The sequence below is a fragment of the Thermobia domestica genome, chromosome 1 (genome assembly GCF_964235325.1).
Source record: "Thermobia domestica chromosome 1, izTheDome1.hap1.1, whole genome shotgun sequence".
Lineage (NCBI taxonomy): Eukaryota > Metazoa > Arthropoda > Insecta > Zygentoma > Lepismatidae > Thermobia > Thermobia domestica.
The window spans coordinates 94,848,167-94,870,102 of NC_137454.1; the positions used below are offsets into that span (position 1 = coordinate 94,848,167).

General features: G+C 34.7%; 1 protein-coding gene across 4 annotated transcripts in view; it reads left to right on the plus strand.

Annotated features, from left to right (window-relative positions):
- The window catches only part of Mcr (macroglobulin complement-related), a 662,510-nt gene extending 645,887 nt beyond the window's left edge, over positions 1–16,623 (plus strand). For all 4 annotated transcript variants that reach the window (XM_081760841.1, XM_081760848.1, XM_081760844.1 and 1 more), the window contains 3 exons: positions 1,471–1,645; positions 7,617–7,722; positions 13,295–16,623. In XM_081760841.1, the coding sequence (XP_081616967.1) occupies positions 1,471–1,645; positions 7,617–7,722; positions 13,295–13,485 (472 nt within the window). In that variant the 3' untranslated portion in view covers positions 13,486–16,623. The remainder of the gene's footprint in view (positions 1–1,470; positions 1,646–7,616; positions 7,723–13,294) is intronic.
- The last annotated feature ends 5,313 nt before the right edge of the window (positions 16,624–21,936 follow it).

The window sequence follows — 21,936 nt, forward strand, 5'->3', positions numbered from 1 at the left end:
TTCGTATGTCTAGTGTAGCAAATACAATTAAGGATGTTCCATTAATCTATATGAAGATATCTCTTTAAAAACTGGAATTGTAATTATTTGATTTTACTGGTTTCTTCAAGTCTATTCAAATGTCCCTTGATCTGGAAAATTAAATTCTGTGCGAATGCTACTTCAGCTAAAATTAATGTATAGATATTAAAGTTTTAGATCACTGAATTTAATTTTCACAAAGCAAGAGTCATTTAAATAGATGTGAAGAAAAAATTAGTAAAGCAAAATCTGTAAAGTTACAATTCATTCCAAAGAAAGAAAGACAGAATACATCTCCATATAAATTAATGAGGGGGAAAAAAATCCAGGTACTCAACACCGTTGATCAGTGACTTGAATACAAAGTAAGTACAAAGAAGATGGTATCAAAGTAAACAATTGCGTTTCGAAACTTACGATAAAGAACTGTTTTAGGCAACTAGATAACAAGTACCAAAAATAACAGCAGAAGTTTCTAGATAAGTTGACTGACTATATATAGTATATCGATATATCATTTATAAAGAAGTAATTTTTCATACAGAAAATTTCTTAGTAAATACCATTCTAATGTATAATTACTAATAGACACTATAAGGTACATCTTAATATAGAACAGTCATGGGCGCCCGAAGAAAATTTTCTAGAGGGAGGGGGGGCTCAAATCCCTAGTTGCTATATTAGTTTGGTATTTGTTATTTGTATTTAGAAAATCTTAAGAAAATTTAATATATTTTCGTGAGCGGGGTGGGGGTGGGCTCGGGCCCCACCCTGCTCTTCCCTTCGGGTGCCTATGAGAACAATTAATTTACTTTTGTACCGCTGTATTTCTTTTGTATATCCGTTAAATATTTTCAATATTTCGACCCTTACAGGTTCATGATCACGAACACTTTATTTCTACTTGCTAGAGACACTCTATTTTCCCATTCTGTGTTATCTTGTACATTTTTTTTAAACTTATTTCCAAGAACTTATTTCACTTTTAACGCTTACGTATCTAATATTGTATCAGGCCACTGATGAACAAATAAACAGAAAAAAAAATACAACGGTACAAAGATAAGTTCATTGACAATTCCAATGTATTTATTTACTTTGTAATCAATATTCAATTTTCCAAATATAAAAGAAATTGTATAATAATTATTAGTACGTCCCTCTTAATTGACAAATCAAATTAGAAATTTAAGTAGCTATTCTTTGAGGTGAATGAATACAGTTTGAAAAGTTGGGAGAATGGGTAGGAGAATTATGCAAGTGGTCTTCTTTCTTCCCATTTTTCCATTTCACGGGACATTAAATCACGGGACAATTTAATTTTCTATATATTGGTATTGAAGCTGAACCGTACAAAGATATTTAAAAAAAAAAAAAAAAAAAAAAAAAGTATAACCTTCAAAGCAGCTAATGAAATAAAATCTCTTTGTTCTCTTTTATTGTGACTAGATGGACTCTTCTGGAAGAATCTCCCAGATCTGGAATGGCAGTATTGGAAGTAACCATCCCTACGGGTTATATTGTCCAGCAGCAAGATTTAGATGGTTACATCCGCTCAAGAGTCGTTAGGAATTTACAGAGAGCAAGATATTTTGAAAGAAAAGTTGTTTTCTACTTTGACTATGTAAGTACAATTATTATGACAGAGAGTAATCGAAACCTATGCATGACAGAAGAGGAAAATACATTAATTTAACCCTAAAAATTAAATCACAACTGAGTAACTTTGTCTAAGAATAAAATTTATATTGGTCGTTTTCCTCTCGAAGTATTAATATTTTTATAATATTTTCATATTGAGTTATCAGAAAATTCATGCGGCATTTTTGCAACAGATGACGGTAGTTTATTTTTGAAAGTTCTCGAGTCCTGTTATTGCTAATTTGACAGCAGCTGACAACTGTAGGTTCGTTATATGTATATGTTGGTTGAATTTGTGCATGTTCACTATGTTTTTACTTTCGTACCGTGAAGAACGCGGGTCAAGCTTCTGAAAAGGTGCGTAAAGTTTACGATGACAGTGCTCTACAACAACTTCAAGTGTCAATGATGATTCACGAAATTCAGTGCTGGTGATTTTGATCTCACGAAGCTCTTGTCAGAGAGGTCCATCGAAATTGATAACGACAAAATAGACATTAACCATGTTACATGACAGAAAAGATTGCAGAAACACTGAACACCAGTAATGGAAATATTCTTTCTGACCGAACGTTTTGATTTAATGATTCCATTCTGTAGAACTAATCTTGAATATAGCACATACCAAAAATCTGAGAAAATATTTCTAAATTACGGGAAAAAGAAATATTTTTGTGTGACTTCAAATATCGGATCCCCTCTCTGAGCCGTATTGAAAGTTTCAGGGAATGCTTTTATATTACAGATTCTTATTGTAGTGCAATAATGAAGGAAAAGTGACAAAATAAGTACAATGCGTACTGTATATAAAAATAACGTGACTTATTCTCCTAGTTTAAAATACACTAAAAGTCATCCGTATTGTTCCATCATTATAAAATTTTAGATATACAGTATAGAGGGTGGCCCAAAAGTAGGTATACAGTCTCGTACTAATCAGCTCACTGTATTTTATATCATTTCTTATTGTTATCCATCAGGTAGACGTAGTTTCTTTATTATTTGTTCTTCAAGCATTTTTACTTATATCTTAAGCCCGGAACAGCCAAAGCAAATAAACCCATAAGCTAGAATGTTATACTTGATCAATGCTGGGGTGTATACCTACTTTTGGGCTACTCTGTATATATCAGTAGGTCTATTATATTACTGTATTAGATCAGAAATATTAAGAATCCAACAAGTATATCAATTCAAACTAAAAATAAATCAGGCGCAGATATAAAATATCCAGGGTACCATATTATAGCTACCAATATTAGCTTTTCCTTATTTTCAAATTGCCCCCCAGGCTTTGAAAGTTGGTGCCTATACATTTGCCTCACTCTGGTGCAAAGGATTTCTAGTTCGATCCCAGCCCATATGAATTTATGGTAGACGACATCTTATCCGTGGGTTTTCTCGCGGTTCTGACGTTTTCTTTCACATGACCATTCCACCAATTATTTTACAATCATTCACTTTCATTAAGCTTCCGTCTCTCTTAGCCTATAGGCCATAAATGTGGGACGACGTAACACTAGAAATTTCATTTCATTCCTTTCAGTAATCAGCCAATTACAATTAGTTTGTTATTAGTACTGTGCTATAACATCTGTTTATTTGTTGCTTTAAATGTTAACTCCTGTTCAAAACATTTCAGTCTATCTGAAATAAATAAATAAATAAATAAATAAATAAAATCAGATGGACCACTACTTACCTAACTCGACCAATTATCACTTATATACATTTCATAGACTAATATAATATAAACATCGTTTCACTGGCTAAAGAAAACTACGCTGAAATAATATTGCTAAGTGTAAAGTAGTTCGATAATAGGAGTGGAGAATTCCTAGAAAGGTCATGAACATGATTATCGTGTTAAGTTTGTCTGTTCTAGTATGAATTCAGTAGATAATTTAGATTATTTTTACTTGGAGAAATGTTTTCTATTGGGTAAATTTCCTCGGGCTCCTCCTTGAATGCACCCAATATCGAATCTATGACGAATTTGTAAACCAGAAATTAACACTCTACTATCAAATCCGCTTTCAATACTACTTTTATATCGTTGATTCTTTTTCTTTTCGCTTTGTAAAGTTAGTTTGTGACCTAAACACGAGGACATTATTTATTATTATTATTATTATTATTATTATTATTATTATTATTATTATTATTATTAACAATAATAATTCAAGCTACAAACAATGCCCATTTATGTAAAGGCGCTAAATAAAATTACTATCACAGAAGCTTTTGTGCGCTTATACTTGTTGCTTATGTTAAAGTTTTTAAAATAACTGCAAAACTGAAATGAGTACGTATATCCATAGGCACGGATTGTGTTACTGCTAATCAAAGTAACACTAGTTACATATTTTAAGTGGTTTAGTAAATTCAATACATTGATTTTATTATTGAGTGATACTTCAATACGTGTTAGATACTTTGTTGTATAATGTTATAAAAAAAATACAAATTAGTTTATTATAACTTTGTTATAATATACTAAATCCCAACAAATGTTCTATCCTGTTTTTTTTTTTTTTTTTTTAAGAGAAAGAATGTGTTTCTTTAGACTTACGATGCCAACAATATACCTATTAAATGTGTGTCATCTTACAAAGATCTAGGTGTAGATCTAGTTTGATGAAGAACTTTTTTTTACGTATCACATCTCATCGATCTCATCCAGTGCTATGAAATTACTTGGTCTATTTTATAATTTACCAAAATACAGTCTCCCTGCCCTTACAATGTTTCACAAGGCTTATATTTCTCCGATCATTATATATTGTTCACTTGTATGGAATATGGCAGTACCTACTAACCTATCATGCATCGGCTCGGTCTTAAACTTCTTTATAGCCATAGTTAGATTTAGAATTCCCAAGTTACGTGACCACACAAGACGAGAAATAATGTCTTTAATGAACTAATGTACACCAAAGGAACGACGCCGAACTGCAGACCTACTTTATTTATGTAAGATTATCGATGGTAAAATTGATAATGAATTTTTACTATTACAGATTAACTTTCGAGTTCCTCGTTAATTTGCTAACTTACGAGACACTTAAATTATCAATTGTAGAACGCTCGTTTGTTTCAATAGACTAGCGCATGATTACAATACATCGCTAACAAGATGTAATATTTTTACTTCTGAACAAAACTTTAGAACTCAGCTAAAGAGAACATTGTAAATTTAGAAGTGAACTTTCTGTGTTTGTATTTCTTTATTTTTATTGTTTTTATTTTATTTTGTTTGTTATTATTATGTTATTCAGTTTCAGTCAATTGGCTTAATGCTGTATGAAACTCTATGAATAAATAAATAAATTAATTAATTAATTAATTGTCCTTAAAAAGCAGAATATATTCGAATAATTAATTATAACCAAACAGACAAATAGTTTACTTTTCAAAGAAACCATGAGTTGTTATCTTTTTATTCTTAGTTTTATTAACAACGTCGTAGACATTTGAAAACTACGCATCGTATCTTTCTTCAAATCGTTTCCCTACTGAGCGGCGTAGACAGTTTCCCCTGAACCGACAGGTGACGTACAAACATGTCGGTCATTGTTTCAAGCGCACGAGTGACAGACAAAATCAATCGCAAATTTCGACTAGTTAGAATCGACGCATGAGCGAAGAGAAATAGTTTTCTTAATCAACTAGCTCGAAAGTATTTTATAGCGCAATAATAATAATAATAAACTAAGTGGCCATATCTATTCAAACGTTTTCTACCATCTAAAGAAGCTAGGATACGTAAGCAATCTCGATGTTTGCTGTACTGTCGCAAATTGGAGTTTGAACAAGTCCGTCATCAAAGAACTTCCAGAGCGTGTTAATCATAAAGAAGTTGTGTTCCATCACGATAACACAAAATCACACCCAAATTTGATCACCCGTCAAAAATTATCGAGAGTTTGGATGGGATGTTTACCACATCCACCATACTCGATGACTTTGCTCCGTTAAATTACAGTTGTTAAGTTCTCTTCAGAACTCTTTGCTTGATATAATCCAATTCAGATAAATCTGTAAATCACTTAAAAAAAAAAAAAAAAAAATCGACAGACAGGTCCTTCTATGAACGAGGAATTATAAAGTTCATTACAAAATTGCAAAAGGTTTTCACATAAAACGGGCAACAACATATTATTAATTGATCTTGGTTCTTTATAAAAATAAATAACATTAAAAAAACTACATAATGACTTTCCCAACAATCCAATCGTTCTTGTAACTTTAGGAAAAATGTAGATTTATCACGCGTTTTTCGTGTTTTATAATTAATTCATGGAATATTGGCGAAGCACGAAATTTCGTGCACAGAAATTATTCATACATACCTTTGTGACAGTGGTGAATCTATTCATTGGAAGCGATTATCTGTGCACTTTACAAACTTCTGCCAAGACAGTAATACTTGAAACATCTTTCGATAGAATGCAGCGTCTTTGAAGGTGACGGCGGCACACCTCGTACTCCAGATCATCTCTGTATCCAGGGAGAAAATAATAGGAGGTATCTGGTGTCACGATAGATGAGGTGACATTTTCCAGCCAAGATTTTTAATCTTCTCCAGAGTCATCCGCATCGTGGCGGAGCGAGCGTTGTCCTAGAGATACGGAATGTCTTTTTTTTTTTTTTTTTTTGACGAGTGCAAGCTATTTTTGCTGGAATATATCAGCTACTCGTTGTAGCTGAGTACAGTACACATCACACAATTGATCGTTTGATCATCGGAGCGGCAGCTCATAGACAATTCTGTCATCTGCGTACCAAACACACAACAATCTTCCTGTGCAATGAGGGCTTTGGTCATGTGTGGGTATCACTTCCCCAGGTATCAGCCGTATGGAATTTGTGTATAACACTCATTTCTCATCACAACATTATGCAGAAAAGGGTTTGTGTTTAGGAGTAAGGAATAACATATGCTGAGTCGTAGAAGTTGATTGTCTAGTGTCAGTTTGTAGATATGTGTAACTTTCATATTTCAGCAGTGCGATGTAAATGCAACCTGATACTTCCATCGCTTTCCCAAAACATTTTTCCAAGTTCGTGGCAAGCCTGGTTTGTATTCATTTAATGCATAATCATTGATGGTTATGGTCGTCCTACACGATGTTCATCTTTCAAGGACTCCTGCCCCACAAGCTATTCTGACACTTATTGCATTCTTCACAAACGCCCCACATATGTTTCGAGCTGCTTTGCGGTGCTCAGAAATAGCATGACCGAATAATAGATTTTCTAGATTCATGTTATGAGATTATTGTTATTATGACATGTTTGACAGTTGCAGACACAGCATTTTCATGCAGCTAATAAGGTTGACAGACTTACTAAGATGTGCTATATTCACGTCATGTGGCCCATACATTTTGTGTTGCTTGTTACTCGGAGCCACTAAGAGTGCAAGGTGACACACTGAAAAATGCTCGAACTTTTTTTTTAATAGATAGCTGGTACAATCTTAGTAAAATATATGTTAATAAAATTTTCATTGTAGAACTACAACAGCGATAAGATTCAATTTCATACATTTCTGTAAATATATACTTTTAAGTAATTCATTAAAGTACTGATTGACATTCAAAGGTTATATTATACACGAATTAAATAAAGTTATATAACTGCAGCTCAGATGAATACAAAGCGATTAAGTGGCAAGAGTTTGATATAACAATTTCAGTCAAAATAAATAGAGAAAAGGAACGGAAAATGTCACTATAGAAATTATAATCAGATCATTTTATAGTACATGAGTGAAAGTAAAGTTAGAGCTTAGATCCACCGTTACTACTTAAATGCAACTTTATATTATTAGTTAGTAATATATGCACTTATTTTAAGTATATGGTTTTAAAATATATTTAATATGAGCAAGAAATTGCAGTATGATTTTTCATAATTATTTCAGTTAATTCAATATCATTGTCTTTCAGTTGGATGAAAGGGATACGTGTGTGAATTTCACGGTTGAAAGGTGGTATCCAGTTGCTAATATGTCACGATACCTTGCTGTTCGAGTGTATGATTATTATGCACCAGGTATGTATTTTAATTGATCTAAGTAAATTTAATTCACACATCATAATACATGTATATATACAGATGTTCTATAATTATGAGAATGAAATGTCAAAAACATGTGAAAAAAGTATAAATATAACTCAGTTTTTTCCTTCTTCGTTGTATACGTAGTTAGATATATTTTCCTATCCTTAGTTTGACAAATGGATGACAGAAAGCGTGAGGTTCGAAATCCATTAAAAGATTATTTCGTACGACTTTCACAAATTTCTGACATTTACTTTCCCACTCTTTCCCTCTTGGAAGCACAGTAGTCTAGCGGTAGAGCGCTCACCTCTGGTGTGAGAAGTCCTAGTTTGATTCAAAGCTATGAATTTGTGGTAAATAACATTATGTTCGAGGTGTGTTGTTTCCTCCGATATTAACATTCCACCAATTCCTTCATAATCATCCGTCTCCTTTACTCTAAAGGACATAATCGCGGTATGTTAAATTAAATATTATATTTCACTTTTTATTTTTTTCTCTTTCCTTGTATCTAGGAACTTACGACTTTTATCTTACTTTTTAATATTTTTTTTTTATATAAAGATTATCAAGAAAGTTCTGTCGCTTTTTGAGGAGGTCTGTTCAATTGGCTATCACACCGTGAGCTGAATGCGAATGGACATAAGGCGAAGGTTAGATGTTGCTGTGGGTATATCCAACATACTACATGGTTGTGGCAGTTCAGTTACACTGTGAACTTGCGTAAGGACAGAGTGAACATGGGACCTCCACAGAGCGCCTTAAAGGCGTGTATGCTGTACGAGTTCAAACTGGGGTCAGACGCCGCTGCAGCGGGGCGGAAGATATGCCAGGCCTTTGGTGAGGGTGTCGTGACTACGCGGACAGTGCAGCGGTGATTTAACAAGTTTAAGGACGGGGACGAAAAAAAACACTCGAAGATGCACCACGTGCCGGAAGACCAACACACATACAAAATGAAGATCTTCAGGCAGCAATTGAGGCGAACAGTGGCCAGACATGTGAGAAACTGTGACTACAATTCAATGTGAGTGGAGAAACCATTCGGCAGCACCTCCATCAGCAAGTTGGGTCGATGGGTTCCACATGATTTGACTCTGGACTAGACCGCAACGCGAGCAGACACCTGTGTTTCTTTACTGTTTCGTCTGAGGAAGGAGCCATTTCTGGACAGTGTGTTGATATGTGATGAGAAATTGGTCCTGCACGGAGCTCCACGGCGCTGTCATCATTGGTTAGCATCCCATGAACCCAGTTCCAAAACAGCTGAAACCAACAATGCACCAGAAAATGGTCCTCCTGTGTGTTTGGTGGACTGCTCGCGGTATCGGAACTGGTACCAGCTGGTCAGAGCATCAATGCAACTGTGTATTGTCGGCAGTTGAACAGTGTTCAAGAAAAACTCAAAATTCTGGAGCCAGCACTTCTGAATTGCAAAGGGATTCTCCTGTTACAGGACAACACTAAGCCCCACATAGCTAGGATGACCCGGAACACCATTCTGTGCCTTGGATGGGAAACACAATTGCATTCACCATACTTCCCGGATATTACACCGTCTGATTATGACCTATTCCATTCCTTGGACAATCACCTTAGAGGACGCCAGTTCAAGTCCCTAGTAGAGGCAAAATGCACCTGATACCTTCTTCGCTTCACGGCCCACCAAATTTTACTGCGATGGAATCCATGGCCTTCCAAAACGTTGGCAGAAGGTCGTCGATGCTGATGGGACTATTTTTGATTTTCCAAGTACGTCTTAGGTGACATATCGATGTTCGAATGTGGTAGGTGAAAAAACGACCAAACTTTCTTGGTTACCTCTATATATAGTTTCAGTTTTTAAACTTGAAACAACATTGGAACTTGTAAACTAAAAGAGAAAAACACTGAAATTTTGAACGAAGCAAGTGTCAATAAGGGAAAATAGGTTGACATACTCTGATGATATTGATGAAGAACAGTGTTGCCAACCCAACATAAAGCTAAGTTTTATCAAATGTCAGATTATTACATATTACAAACCTGCATGTTAAACGAAAACTTACAAAACCACGTTTACTATTTATTGTTGCAAACTAAGGACGTTACAGTATCATAAACATCCAAAGTTTGAAAGCTTTCCCACACTAACAACATAACTGAGATGGACAGACCAGTGCATATACAAAGTACCTTAGCGTTGGATACCATGGTCATGATACGTCGTGTTTCGAATAAATGTGAAAACAATTACAAGGAGTTGAAAATGTGAATTTTTTTTCGAAATATTTAATTTAAAAAAAAAACGCTTAGATAAGGATCATGTTTGTGTTTGCATGGTTTGCCGTGGACAAACAAATCATTTTGCATTTACTGCACTTCAATGTTTCAAACCATTCCGGAGATATGATAATAATTGATAAAGTTTGCAATACTGATTGAAATGGCGTGTTTGTAAACATATTTAAAATGATTGTTGTTTTCCTTCGCTTTTATAACATTGTAGCGATGCCTTTTGGTAGTTGTAGTTACAACAAGTTTTTGCAGTTACATAATTTAAACAGTCTTGCAAACTTTAGCAATGCTTACAGTATATCCGGAGCGGTTTGAGATATCAAATGCTGTTAACAGCAAAATGATTTGTTCGTCCATTTCAAATCATACAAAAATTTAGGTATAATACTTATCTAAGCATTTTTTTTTCAAAATAAACATTCGGGGGAAAAAATTCAACCTCTTGTTACTTCATTCCCATTTATTCGAAACACATTGTATCATGATCATGGTATCCATGGTACATTGGTCCGTCCATCTCAATTGTGCTGTTAATATGTAGAGGCTTCCAAACTTTGGATATTGTGATGCTGTAGCTGCCTTAGTTTGTAACACTAAATAATAAACGTAGTTTAGTAAGTTTTCATTTAACATGTAAGTTTGCAGTATATAATAATCTGACATAGTGCCATTTGAAAATATATATATATATATATATATATATATATATATATATAGCTTTATATTGGATTGGCAACACTATTCATCTTCGGTATTGCAGAGTATGTCGGACTATTTTCCCTTGTTTATATTTGCTTCGTACAAAATTTCAGCGTTTTTTTCTCTATTAGTTTAGAAAATACAATGTTGTCTCAAGTTTGAAAACTGACCCTGTGTCTATACACAGCATGGACAATTTATCTCCAAACACTCCACCCTGTATATATGAGGTGTGTTCGAAAAGTACGATCCTTTTGGTTGGCAAAAATACATTTATTGATTTGGAATCCGAAACACTAATCCCCTTCAAAGCAATCTCCTTGGTAATGCACACGCTTCTCCCAGCGCTCCCGCCGTTGTTGGGAACACATCAGGAAAGCAGTCTTTGGAATGGTGAACAACCCTGCCGTCGCATTCCGCATGATGTCTTCTCTTGACTAAATTGGATCCCTCTTAGTGGCATTTTCAGCTTGAGAAATAACCAAGAGTCACACGGAGCCATGTCGGGTGAGTAGGGAGCTTGATAGAACAGAGGAATGTTGTGTTTGGCGATGAAAGTCTGAATAATCAAATTTCGCGGGCACTCTCCTCATACCAAAATTCGCGTTCAAAATTGAATGTACCGATTCGTTTGAATGGTTTCCGCTTGAGTATCGCCAAGCTTTTGGCAAAAATTCGATGCAATATCGGGTTGCTCAAGTTCTTCTGACATTACCAAAAAAAAAAAAAAAAAAAAAAAAAAATGACGACCGCTTGCTATACGTCTTGACTCGGCCGACTATCAGCGACTGACGGTGTCTACGGGTGGGGGAAAAAATCTCCCGCGCTTTATTGGTTTACGTGGGGAAAGAATAAGGTTCGATACTTTTTTGAACAAATCTCGTATACAGGTTAAGTAACACTTCCAAACACCCTTATAACTTTTAAACTAATAAATAAAAACCCCTAATGTTACCCTAATCCAAGATAGATGTTATCAAGTGTTGAGAAAGCAATTTCCTAGTTCGCAGGAGTGTAGTTTTGTACCCATTTAGAACATTGAGAAAATTATAAACTTCGCGATAAATAAGTGATGAGGAGGATAATATTTCACCATCCGTGATAAAAATTCAAGTTCCTAACTTACTTATTGAAAGCAATAGCCCCTTGTTCAACTTTACGTATGTAAATTTACCTCCATTGTGTTTTCACTGTTTATATTGTGTATCCACTAAGCTTTGATCGCTCCCTACATACAACTGCAAATATAGGATACTGGCAATTATATAGTGATTTTTGTCGATCGTTAATATACAATTATACAAAATTGGGTTGGCTCTTAAACCGGGCCTGTACCGAAGTCGCAAACTCTCTCACCTTTGGTCCGAGTGGTCTCGGATTCGATTCCTGGTGGAGACACTCGGTCGAAAAAGTGTAAAAAACTGAGCTTTTTAAGGTGAGCCAACTTGAGTAAAGTTTTTCTCATTCACACCAAGTAAATGCCAGGATAGTACCTAACATCCTTCCTTCTCCATCCCTTTCTTTCACTCATATTTCCCGGGTAGTGTCATCGCCGAGGGACATCATCTCTTATACATGACGTGCTAACATGGTCATTAATACCGAATGCCCAGAAATCTAATCCGTACTTCTAATCAAACCAGGTGTTGTGGAACTCTGTACATTATATCTAGCCAACGTAATACGTATTTCGTCATTCAAAACAACTGCATGTATATTGTCCAACAGTAGGATTCAAACCATTTAATGCAATTGGGGCAAAATTCAATGCTTTAATTTACATATTCATGACTCATATAACTTCTTAAAATTTGGGGACCTGGCGAATTGTCCAACATGACACTGTTTGGCTGTTTGTTGTATAATTATATAATTGTACCGGCAAGTACACAGCGTATGAGTGGTAATGTATACTTAGATTATTGATAATAAATGTAGACTGAATATACAATTCGTGCCCAAATGAAAATGTTGAGTAAAAAGCCCAGATTTTACTTCAGAACTGGTGGGACATAGGCCCACACGCATTCTTCTGGCGATCATTTGAACTACTTCCACAGTGAATACTATATAGTCCAATTTTAACTGAGGTGTGTTAGACACATAGCCCACATTTTGACATGAAACCGAACTTTTCCATTTTTTGCACTTACAATTAGCACGGATTTTATAGTCAGTCTACACATATATAAATAAGATATTATATCAAACCACAATCGAAGAACGCTTTCAGTCTGATTAATATCCATGGATTATGTCATATCTATGATATAATACAGTATCCACAATGTATCTTAAATCAATATGTGCACGTGGAATGCTATTTGGAAATGCCTTCCTGTTTTGCAACTGATAAATAGACGGAAAAGAAAGCATCCCCCCCTTCTCTCTCTCTCTCTCTCTCTCGATCTTTTTTAAATCGCCTCTCACTTGCCTGCCCTAGTTAAGTTGCATTGAAGAAGAAGAAGAAGAAGAAGAGAGAGAGAGAGAGAGGTTAATGCATCAACAACAGAAACTAGTTTATTACAATGCAAAAATTTTAACTCAGACTTTTAATATAATTACTTTTCTCTTCTTCTAATTTCAGAGCGTTTTAACGAAACAATATTTGATGCATTCACGACATACGTTCTAAATATATGTGAAGTATGTGGAAGTAGCCAGTGTCCTTACTGTCCGATCTACAGTTGGGCTTCTCTACATAGGATCTCACTTACTGTGTTATTTGTGAGTGTTGTCGTTGTCATATTACGGACAAAGACTATGGTATTTTTCTAAAATATGTAAGTAATGAGGCCAAAAGAAGTACAATTTTTTTTCATGTGTGTGTGTGTGGAAAATAAATAAATCGTGCAAGAGGATTACAAATGACTGCGAAGTGTGAATTATGTAATTAACGATAAGTTGACTACCTCCTTAACAAAACGCCACTTAGTTACGAGAGGATTTTTTTTTAAACAACTTTAAAGAATCAGTGAAGTATTGTACTAAATAAGTGGTAAACAATCAAGATAAATAAATTAGTAGTTTTTTTGTAGATATGGGTGAATATCAAAGGAATATCGATGAACAAACTAAAGAAAATATACGAAATAGAAAGAACTGCTGAAAAATTAAAGTGCATATATTTGCTCAAAAATCACATGTTGCAAAGATTTTGATGTATCAGAAAGTTGAACGATATGAAAATGTGTGTGCGTATAGTTGAAAGCTGATTGAGAGAAAACAAGAACTGCTGCAAAAAATTAACAAATTATTTTGAATTTTTAGACGAGAAATGCTATATCTGTTAGAGAAGTAAAAATAATTTTTTATATGTAAAATATTATACATAAAAAATATAATTATATATATACATATGAAAGGATAAAGTATTGTTCTAATATATATATATTGATTTAATATTTTTGAAAAAGAGAAGAGATGTATAAATTTATTGTGGACATGGCTCTGAAAAACAAAGTGAAAAAAAAAAAAAAACTTGCCGCTTGAGAAGGAAGTTTGCAGCTAATTTTTAAAGATTTTAAAAAAATTTTATTTGCCGTGCTGAACTAGTACACATAATAAAACTTAGATATGTATATGCTGTGTAGGTTAAAAATAAACATACTGAATGCATCTTTCCGATACATAAGTTTGGTACATCAACAAATTTACAACTTAAGCTACTGAACTTGAAAGTTGCAACTTAGAATACGGAAATAGCTACAAACTTGCTCTTCTATAGCGGAAAGAACAGAGAACAAGTTTTCTCTTTAAAAAGCACTGCATCTTCCAAAAATAATGTTAAGAGACGGAAAAAATGTAAAATATCTGTAGATAGCGTCATGAGTGATAATTCTTAAATGTGGATTTCGATTCTTCTAGTTTATTTATAAGGTGCGGTAAGTGTGTGAATTAACAACCTGCTACATAAAGAGCATAGAGATGCTCCAAACATATTTGCACTTGTTACGGATCAACTATGTAATAATACTTGTTCCATTAAAATGAGCCAAGCCAGAGTAAATAGATTTCTTTGAACTAGTGCGGCCACTGTTGCAGTTAGCTTTGAAGAGAGGAAGATTGTGGATTGATGTAGAAAATATTTTGTTTTCAGGGTATGCTTGTAAGCAAGTAATGAAGTGTGGATTTCTTAGTCGTAAATTTAAACCGTCCATGCACAGTGGCTGTTGATTAAATCTCATTATTATAGTAGGTGTAAATGTATCTTGTTACCGTTTTTTTTTAAAATGATAATTACATTTTAAATGAGGAAGAACAGAGCGCAAAATAATACACCATAAGGGCGCATTTACGTTTAAGATATGTATCAGATAGCTTCTCACAAAAAATATAACAAATATCTTGCAAAGAATGTATAAGGATATACATTATTCAATGAAAAATATAAGAATCAAGTCTGAAGCGATTCGAGAGAACGTGCTTGCTTTGTGTTTAGAAATCAATGATATGTATCTCAGACATAAAATGTTACCTAAGTTGGTTGATTGTTAACTTTAACAAACATAAACATAGTTATCACAAAGCAGTTAGTAACGAGAAAGAGTATATTGCATATAATAGTCTGCATACAAACTATACAAAGAAATGCATCGTAACACAAGATTTAGAATCTCGTAAGCCAGTAGAGATTTTGTGGTAATAAGAAGACTGAAATCAATGGGAAAAATGTCCGATTCTTATATTTTATTTATTTATTTTATAAGCTGTATGTTGGAAATAAAACAAGCTGTAAAAACTAAATAGTAAATGTTCGTATCTTAGGGATTATGCTCGTCATTTAAACCTGAAGGTTATTGAAACAAAATAGATCTGTTTAGTATGGGTCATATTGAAAATGATTTTAATAAGAATTGTTATGATAGGGAAATTCTAACACTTCATAAGCAGCAAATGGAAAATACTGAAATTAGTTTATCAAAACTTCTGGTTTAGGTGTGAATAATATATTTTGTATTGTATCGGTTGGTTTCACCTGTATATCACCAAAAATATAGCTCCGACAAAAAGAAAGGGCCTTCTTTTCCATTATATTAACGCATAATGCATTTCACAATCGTTTTTACTTCTAAGACAGTTTTCCTATTACTATATTTAAAAGTGTCGGGTATACTTTTCCAGTAGAAATAATATTTCTTTTCTTTGATAATGCGAATATTAACTCATCGTTGTGCTTGTGATTTTACTGTAATTATTTCATATTAATGTGATAATGATTATCAATCTATGCTGATTTTTCAATGAATTTCCGTCGTCATCCAGCATGGTTGAGAATTGCACGGATATGCAAATGCTAGTTTCACCACTAACTTGAAAACAATCATAACGGCAAACTGTTTGGCAGTAAAATATAAGATACTTTTATATTCTAGATTGGTTCTCGTAGATTTTGCTAACATACTATGTTATTAAAAGCATTAAATAGTAATGATCGCTACACTTGATCAAGTTCTGTGCTAAAATGTGAACGAAACATCAGATGATAAATCACGCTAGTGATCTCTACATAAATGTCTGATAAATTGTACATTATGTAATGTTTGAGCGAACAATATTTACATAATTCCTAAATGTGTTACAATTTGCGTGCAACAAATTTTCATGTTGCAAGTTACTACTTAAAAACATTTTTTAATTTATTTTTTAACAGAAGCTACTTAACGAAAGCGAACAAACTTATGCTATGTGTACTTTCTCGTTACGAACTGCCCCTTTTAATTGACTTTTAGGTATTTCATGCTGCGAGTGTAAGATAACACTTTACAGTATCTGGAACTTACAGAGTTAAACAGCTAATTAAGTGTGAAGAATTTTTAAAAAGTTGTGATAACGAAATGAAACAAACATTGTGAATTTGATATCAACCAAATGTTATGAAGAACTAATGTAATAAAGTTTTTAGCTATAATATTCTTTTTCATTTGATTTATTAAGAAATAAATTATTATTGAAAATCAAATCTACTCTGAGTAAAACTACTTTCTAAAAATGCACAAACAATTGCAAATACGAAGAAGTCTTAAAAAGGAGCATTGATTTTTTAAAAAATAATTATATATATAGGGCGGGCTCAAGAGTTTTGCCTGTTGGTTAGTATCCCTCTTATTTTTATTGGCAGATATATCGGAGCTCTTGCTGAGCGTTCCTCCATTCCTTACCTATAACGCCACGTAGCAGGAGATGTCATCTGCCCATGTGATCAACAGTAGTGGCCAAGATGGCGTCTGGACGTGCGGTTAAAGTAGAGATCTGTAATCGAATTCTTGACGGCGGAAGGAGTTTTGTCCGTCCAAATTTTTCGTCGGATGCAAGTAGTGTACGGTAAGACATACGTGGACGAGAGTTCAAAGATGGGCCATTCCAAGCTTACTGACAAAGCCTCGTTCTGAAAGGCTAGTAACTGCCACCGATGTGACTCATAAAGAGACGATTGACAACTTGATCAGCGAAAACTGACGAATCAAGCAGAAGGAAATTCCCCTACAGCTCGACATCTCTAAGAAACTAGTCGGTTTCATCATAATCAGGGAACTGCTGAAGTACCTCAATGTGTGCGCAAGATCGAGTTCCAAGGATGCCATCAGATGAGGACGTCCAGCGTGCCATGATAGAAGTGTCGCTACAAAGGCAAGTGTTTTTTAACCATAATGCCATGAAAGAACTGTGCGTGTGGATAAGTGATGTTCCAGAACTGAAGCTTAGATGCCAACCCATGTTAAACATTACTTTTTTATTTCATTAAATTATGTTTACTATAACCGAGATATTAATCAACAGGCAAAACTTTTCAGCTCACCCTCTTATATTATATATCAACAGCTCTTTGGATACATATATATGTACAACAATAACACACTGAATTCGTTGCTGACGCAGCTATATTTTTATGTGGTCTATTCAAAGATATGATACATTTTTATGCGGAAGCAAATGAAGTACGAGAAATCCTCTAATTAGTAAGTAAATTGCACACACAGAACGTTAGATGATAGTCAAGACTAAGCCAACGAATGTGGTGAACGCCTGGCGGATTTTACTTTAGCGCAAAATGCCCGAGTGGTACCGTATAAAATTTTGCAAAAAAAAAGTTGATGATACACAAGTAGAAGACAGTTCGGGTTTACGACAACGGCAGCTGCGAGGAAGGGGAATATCTGTCATATATTAATAATTTTATTTGACTCCCGTAGGTAGTCCATCACGAGTACGCACCACATGGGCAAAACATTGTCTAGAGCCCCCGTCAATTTCACTATACTGTGCGGCGCAAGTGACCGGACTTATGAACAGTGGTAACTTGTTAACCAAACGCAACACTTCTCTAGCTCAGTACTCTTTCAACATGGTTCCTGCTGACTGATCTACTGTTTCTTAAAATTGAAAATCCTTTGAAAAAGACCTAATTTGAGTCTAGACTTTATGCAGAAGTCACGTCCACTTGCGCTCAATTCCCCAAATCTGAAACAATACTAGGACTACAAGCAGTTGAAGCAGTCCAAACAGGACTGAGTGTGGATGTTATTAAGTGTAGAAAAAAAGTAACATTAATACAATATGTCGAAACTCTGTATACATGTCAGCACATGTTATTTTTGTCATTTACGTTTCCATACGTAAAAGAACATTTCCAAAATGAAATGAAAGAGCGTACATAGTTCTCGCATCCATAGTAGAATAAAAACAGACAGAGGAGAAAAAACAACAGCAGCATTTGCAATGGATATGAATGTCATTGTCTGGAAAATTCAGGTATCCCCCTTCAGGAGGAGTGTGGTAGGAGTGTTCATGTTAGCTTACGAGGAAAGGGCGTGATGTCATTTTCAGAGATAACTGCACCAAATTTGGTGTAGGAGTAGGCAATGGGAGTAGAAAAGAACGTCTGGAAGCATTTGTTTCGCAAGCGTTCGGAATCAAATAATGGGCCCTACAGTTCTGGAGAAGTATAGCCTGTTAATCAGATATTGATGGTACGGAGCCTTTGCTCGCTGTTGCGGCCAATGCAAATTAAGTTAAATAAAGTAGAATGAAAACACAAAAGATGAGCTGAACAGAAAATGCACCATGTTCGCTCTCAGTTCCACCAGGCGAATGGCGGGATACTAAATCACCAACTGCCCTTGCCATTACCCACCCTATCTCTATAAAGAAGAATTGAAATACATTTTTTTAAAAAAGCAATCTCATCTGTTTCAGACTGAACATATGTTTTTTTTAGCATATTTATTTTTGGAATACAGTTCCTGGTACTATGTGTGCCTGTTACATTTTTAATGCTTCTGTTAACAACTGTTTCACTATGTCAAAACAGTATATAGCTCACTGTGCGGTATATTAAGGTTAACTACGGTATTTTCCAATCTTGTTGATTCCAATTTGGAAGCTAACTTTACGAATATGGCATGTATCTATACATTGAAGACGTTCTGTCTCATGTGTGCTAGGCAACAGAAATGAAACGCTCATGTTTATTTTGTGTTCACACTATTGAAGTGCAGTGTTCGTGAAACATGCGTCATTTCTATTTGGAGTCTTGAACGCAGTTGTTACGAGGCTGTTTCTGTTCAATGCATTTTCCTGCTTTCTAGTGGTGAGTAAAACAAATTCAAATATTTCTTTTATCCTTTGCGTTAACATAGTTGTGTTAATGAACACTCTTGTATGTATTCAAACAGTTATTTTTCTTACGGCCGTCCACAGTAGTTCCCATTTTAAACATCACTAATCCCGAAATATATATATTTAAATTCGCGTCACAAACACACAATACTTTAATTTTGATGGGCGCCACGTCGTAGATATCAAACATCCGTACAAATGAAATCAGTTAACGTTGGTGGATTCAAACACTTGATACTTGTGTATTGATAGCATCTTATAGTGTGAAGAAATACAGCAACTTCATTTCGACCCCTTTCCTGGAAAACTTCTGGCGATGTCCATGATTAATTTCTGTATATATTTTATTTTTTTAAATATAATTTGATTATGCTAACTAGTGATGAATAGCCAATTGGTAGCGGTAAGGGTAGGGTAGTTGATAAATTTAGTATCCCGGAATTCGCCTGGTAGGACTGAGGTTGGATATTGACGAATTTTCTGTTCAGCTCAACTTTTCTGTTTTCATTCTATTTTATGTAATTTCTTGTATTGGCCGTAAAAGCGAACAAAGGCTCCGTCCCGTCAATATCTGCTTGACAGGCCATACTTCTTCAGAACTGTAGCGCCCATTATTTCTGATTCCGAACGCCTGCGAAACGAATGCTTACATACGTTCTTTCCTATTCTCCTTACCTACTCCTACACAAAGTTTGGTGCAATTATCTCCTGAGTGACATCACGCCCTTCCCTCGTTAGTGATAAACCGCGGGACTTCTCATCGTAAGATCGTGAATTTGATTCCCATTTGGACTAATTTTTTGGTATGTAATGCTATTTTCCTGGATGTAATATTCATATCTGTATAAAATAATGACATTAAAATAAATCAGATGTGTATATATAATCACTTCAGGATATATGTAATTATTATGTTTAAAATATAACATGTGGCATGACGTGTGGTAGGTGTTAATGGAATGTTGGATATAACATATGAATGTTAAATACAAATTAAGAAAATCGTGTAATAATAATAAATAAGTGTGTGTGTAATGTTTTTGTCTGCAGATATGTCATACGGAGGTTACTTCTCATTATTCTCATTCCAGCATGTAATTTAGGTTCTTGAAATATAGTCAGAGGCGTGAAGAGAACATATGGGTATAAACAGAGAATATCCAAAATCGAATCGTCATTCCAGACACAAAACTCACAAGCCTCAAAATCATTCACGGGAAGTTCACAAACACCCATATTTCATTAAGTATTTCAATTAATGTTATTTTTTTTTCTACACTTAATAACATTTCAGCATTCTTATTATATTTAAAAGAAGAAAAAACACATCTGCACATTTTTTCTCGATTGCGAAGGTTGGCTTGTGGGCTCAAACCTGGTATCTTTGGTTTACTGTTTCCGAAGATACCCGAAGTTAGACTTGGATTTTTTTTTGCCTTAAAACAGCCATAATCAATGCGCTCAACTTTTCTGAAATAAAAGTGTTTATGATTAAGACTTCCAGATGAGTAACTGTATTTTCTCCAGCCAAAGGTTTGATAGGTTTTGAATAGATCGTATAGAAAAACACAAATATGAAAATAAATAAATAAACCTTAGTATTTTTTCTTTCATAAATATATCTGTTCCGCCTTACGAAAAAGTTCTGTATTAATCTTCTTAAGTGGTCCTCTTCAAGCAAAGTCCTATCTTTATAAGCTAAGATGCGAATGAAACACATTTAATATAAACTACAATATAATCCGCGGAAAAAAGGAAATGTCAATTTTTGTCAATGGAAAAAAGGAAATTACTGGCATATATAAACTCGAACTTGAACTACAGTGGCATGAGAAGCCAAATATAAAAAACTGGAATCAAAGAACAGATCTGAGATTCCAAAAATAACCCCCTTCAAGGTTGTCCAAATAAATATTTGAAACAAAAATAGTAAAATTAAAATCGTAAATTTGCTACCTCGATCAAAATCTAATACAAATAGAACCACTTCTAAAATTCCTAATAAAGACAATGACTAATAAACCATGACACAACCTGTCAGAAAGAACAGTATTCTAGTTCTCGAGACAATCTGAAGAAATTTTTATCTATTTCTTCCCAAGGGAATTCCTGAAAGAATGTACTGATCGCCAGTTGAATTAGAGACAGTGGGACAATTGCAGAAACCGTCCTGTAGAGGCTCCACCAGTGCATGTGAATGAAACGCATCGCGCGTGTACTGGTGTCATGTGTTTCCTCTCTCAGTACAGTGTGTGATGGGCAAGACGAAGGACTTGAGTGCAATTAACCGTGATCATATCGTTGGGGCCAGACGATTTCGGAAGTGACTGTGGCACTCGGATTTTCAAAAGTAACTATATCAAAGGTGTATCGTGAGTACCTGGCTTTCAGTAAAACCGCACTCCCATGGGGAAATTGCGGCGGTCAGGGGCGTGTCGATGACAGGGATACGCATCGACTGGCCCGCATTGTAACAGCCGATAGAGGGGCCACAGTGCGTAAAATCGCGGAGATTCAATGCAGGGCAACAACGCCATGTTAGCAGCCACACAATCAACAACCACCTACTCGCCATGGGGTACAGAAGCCATCAGCCCATGCGAGTACCCT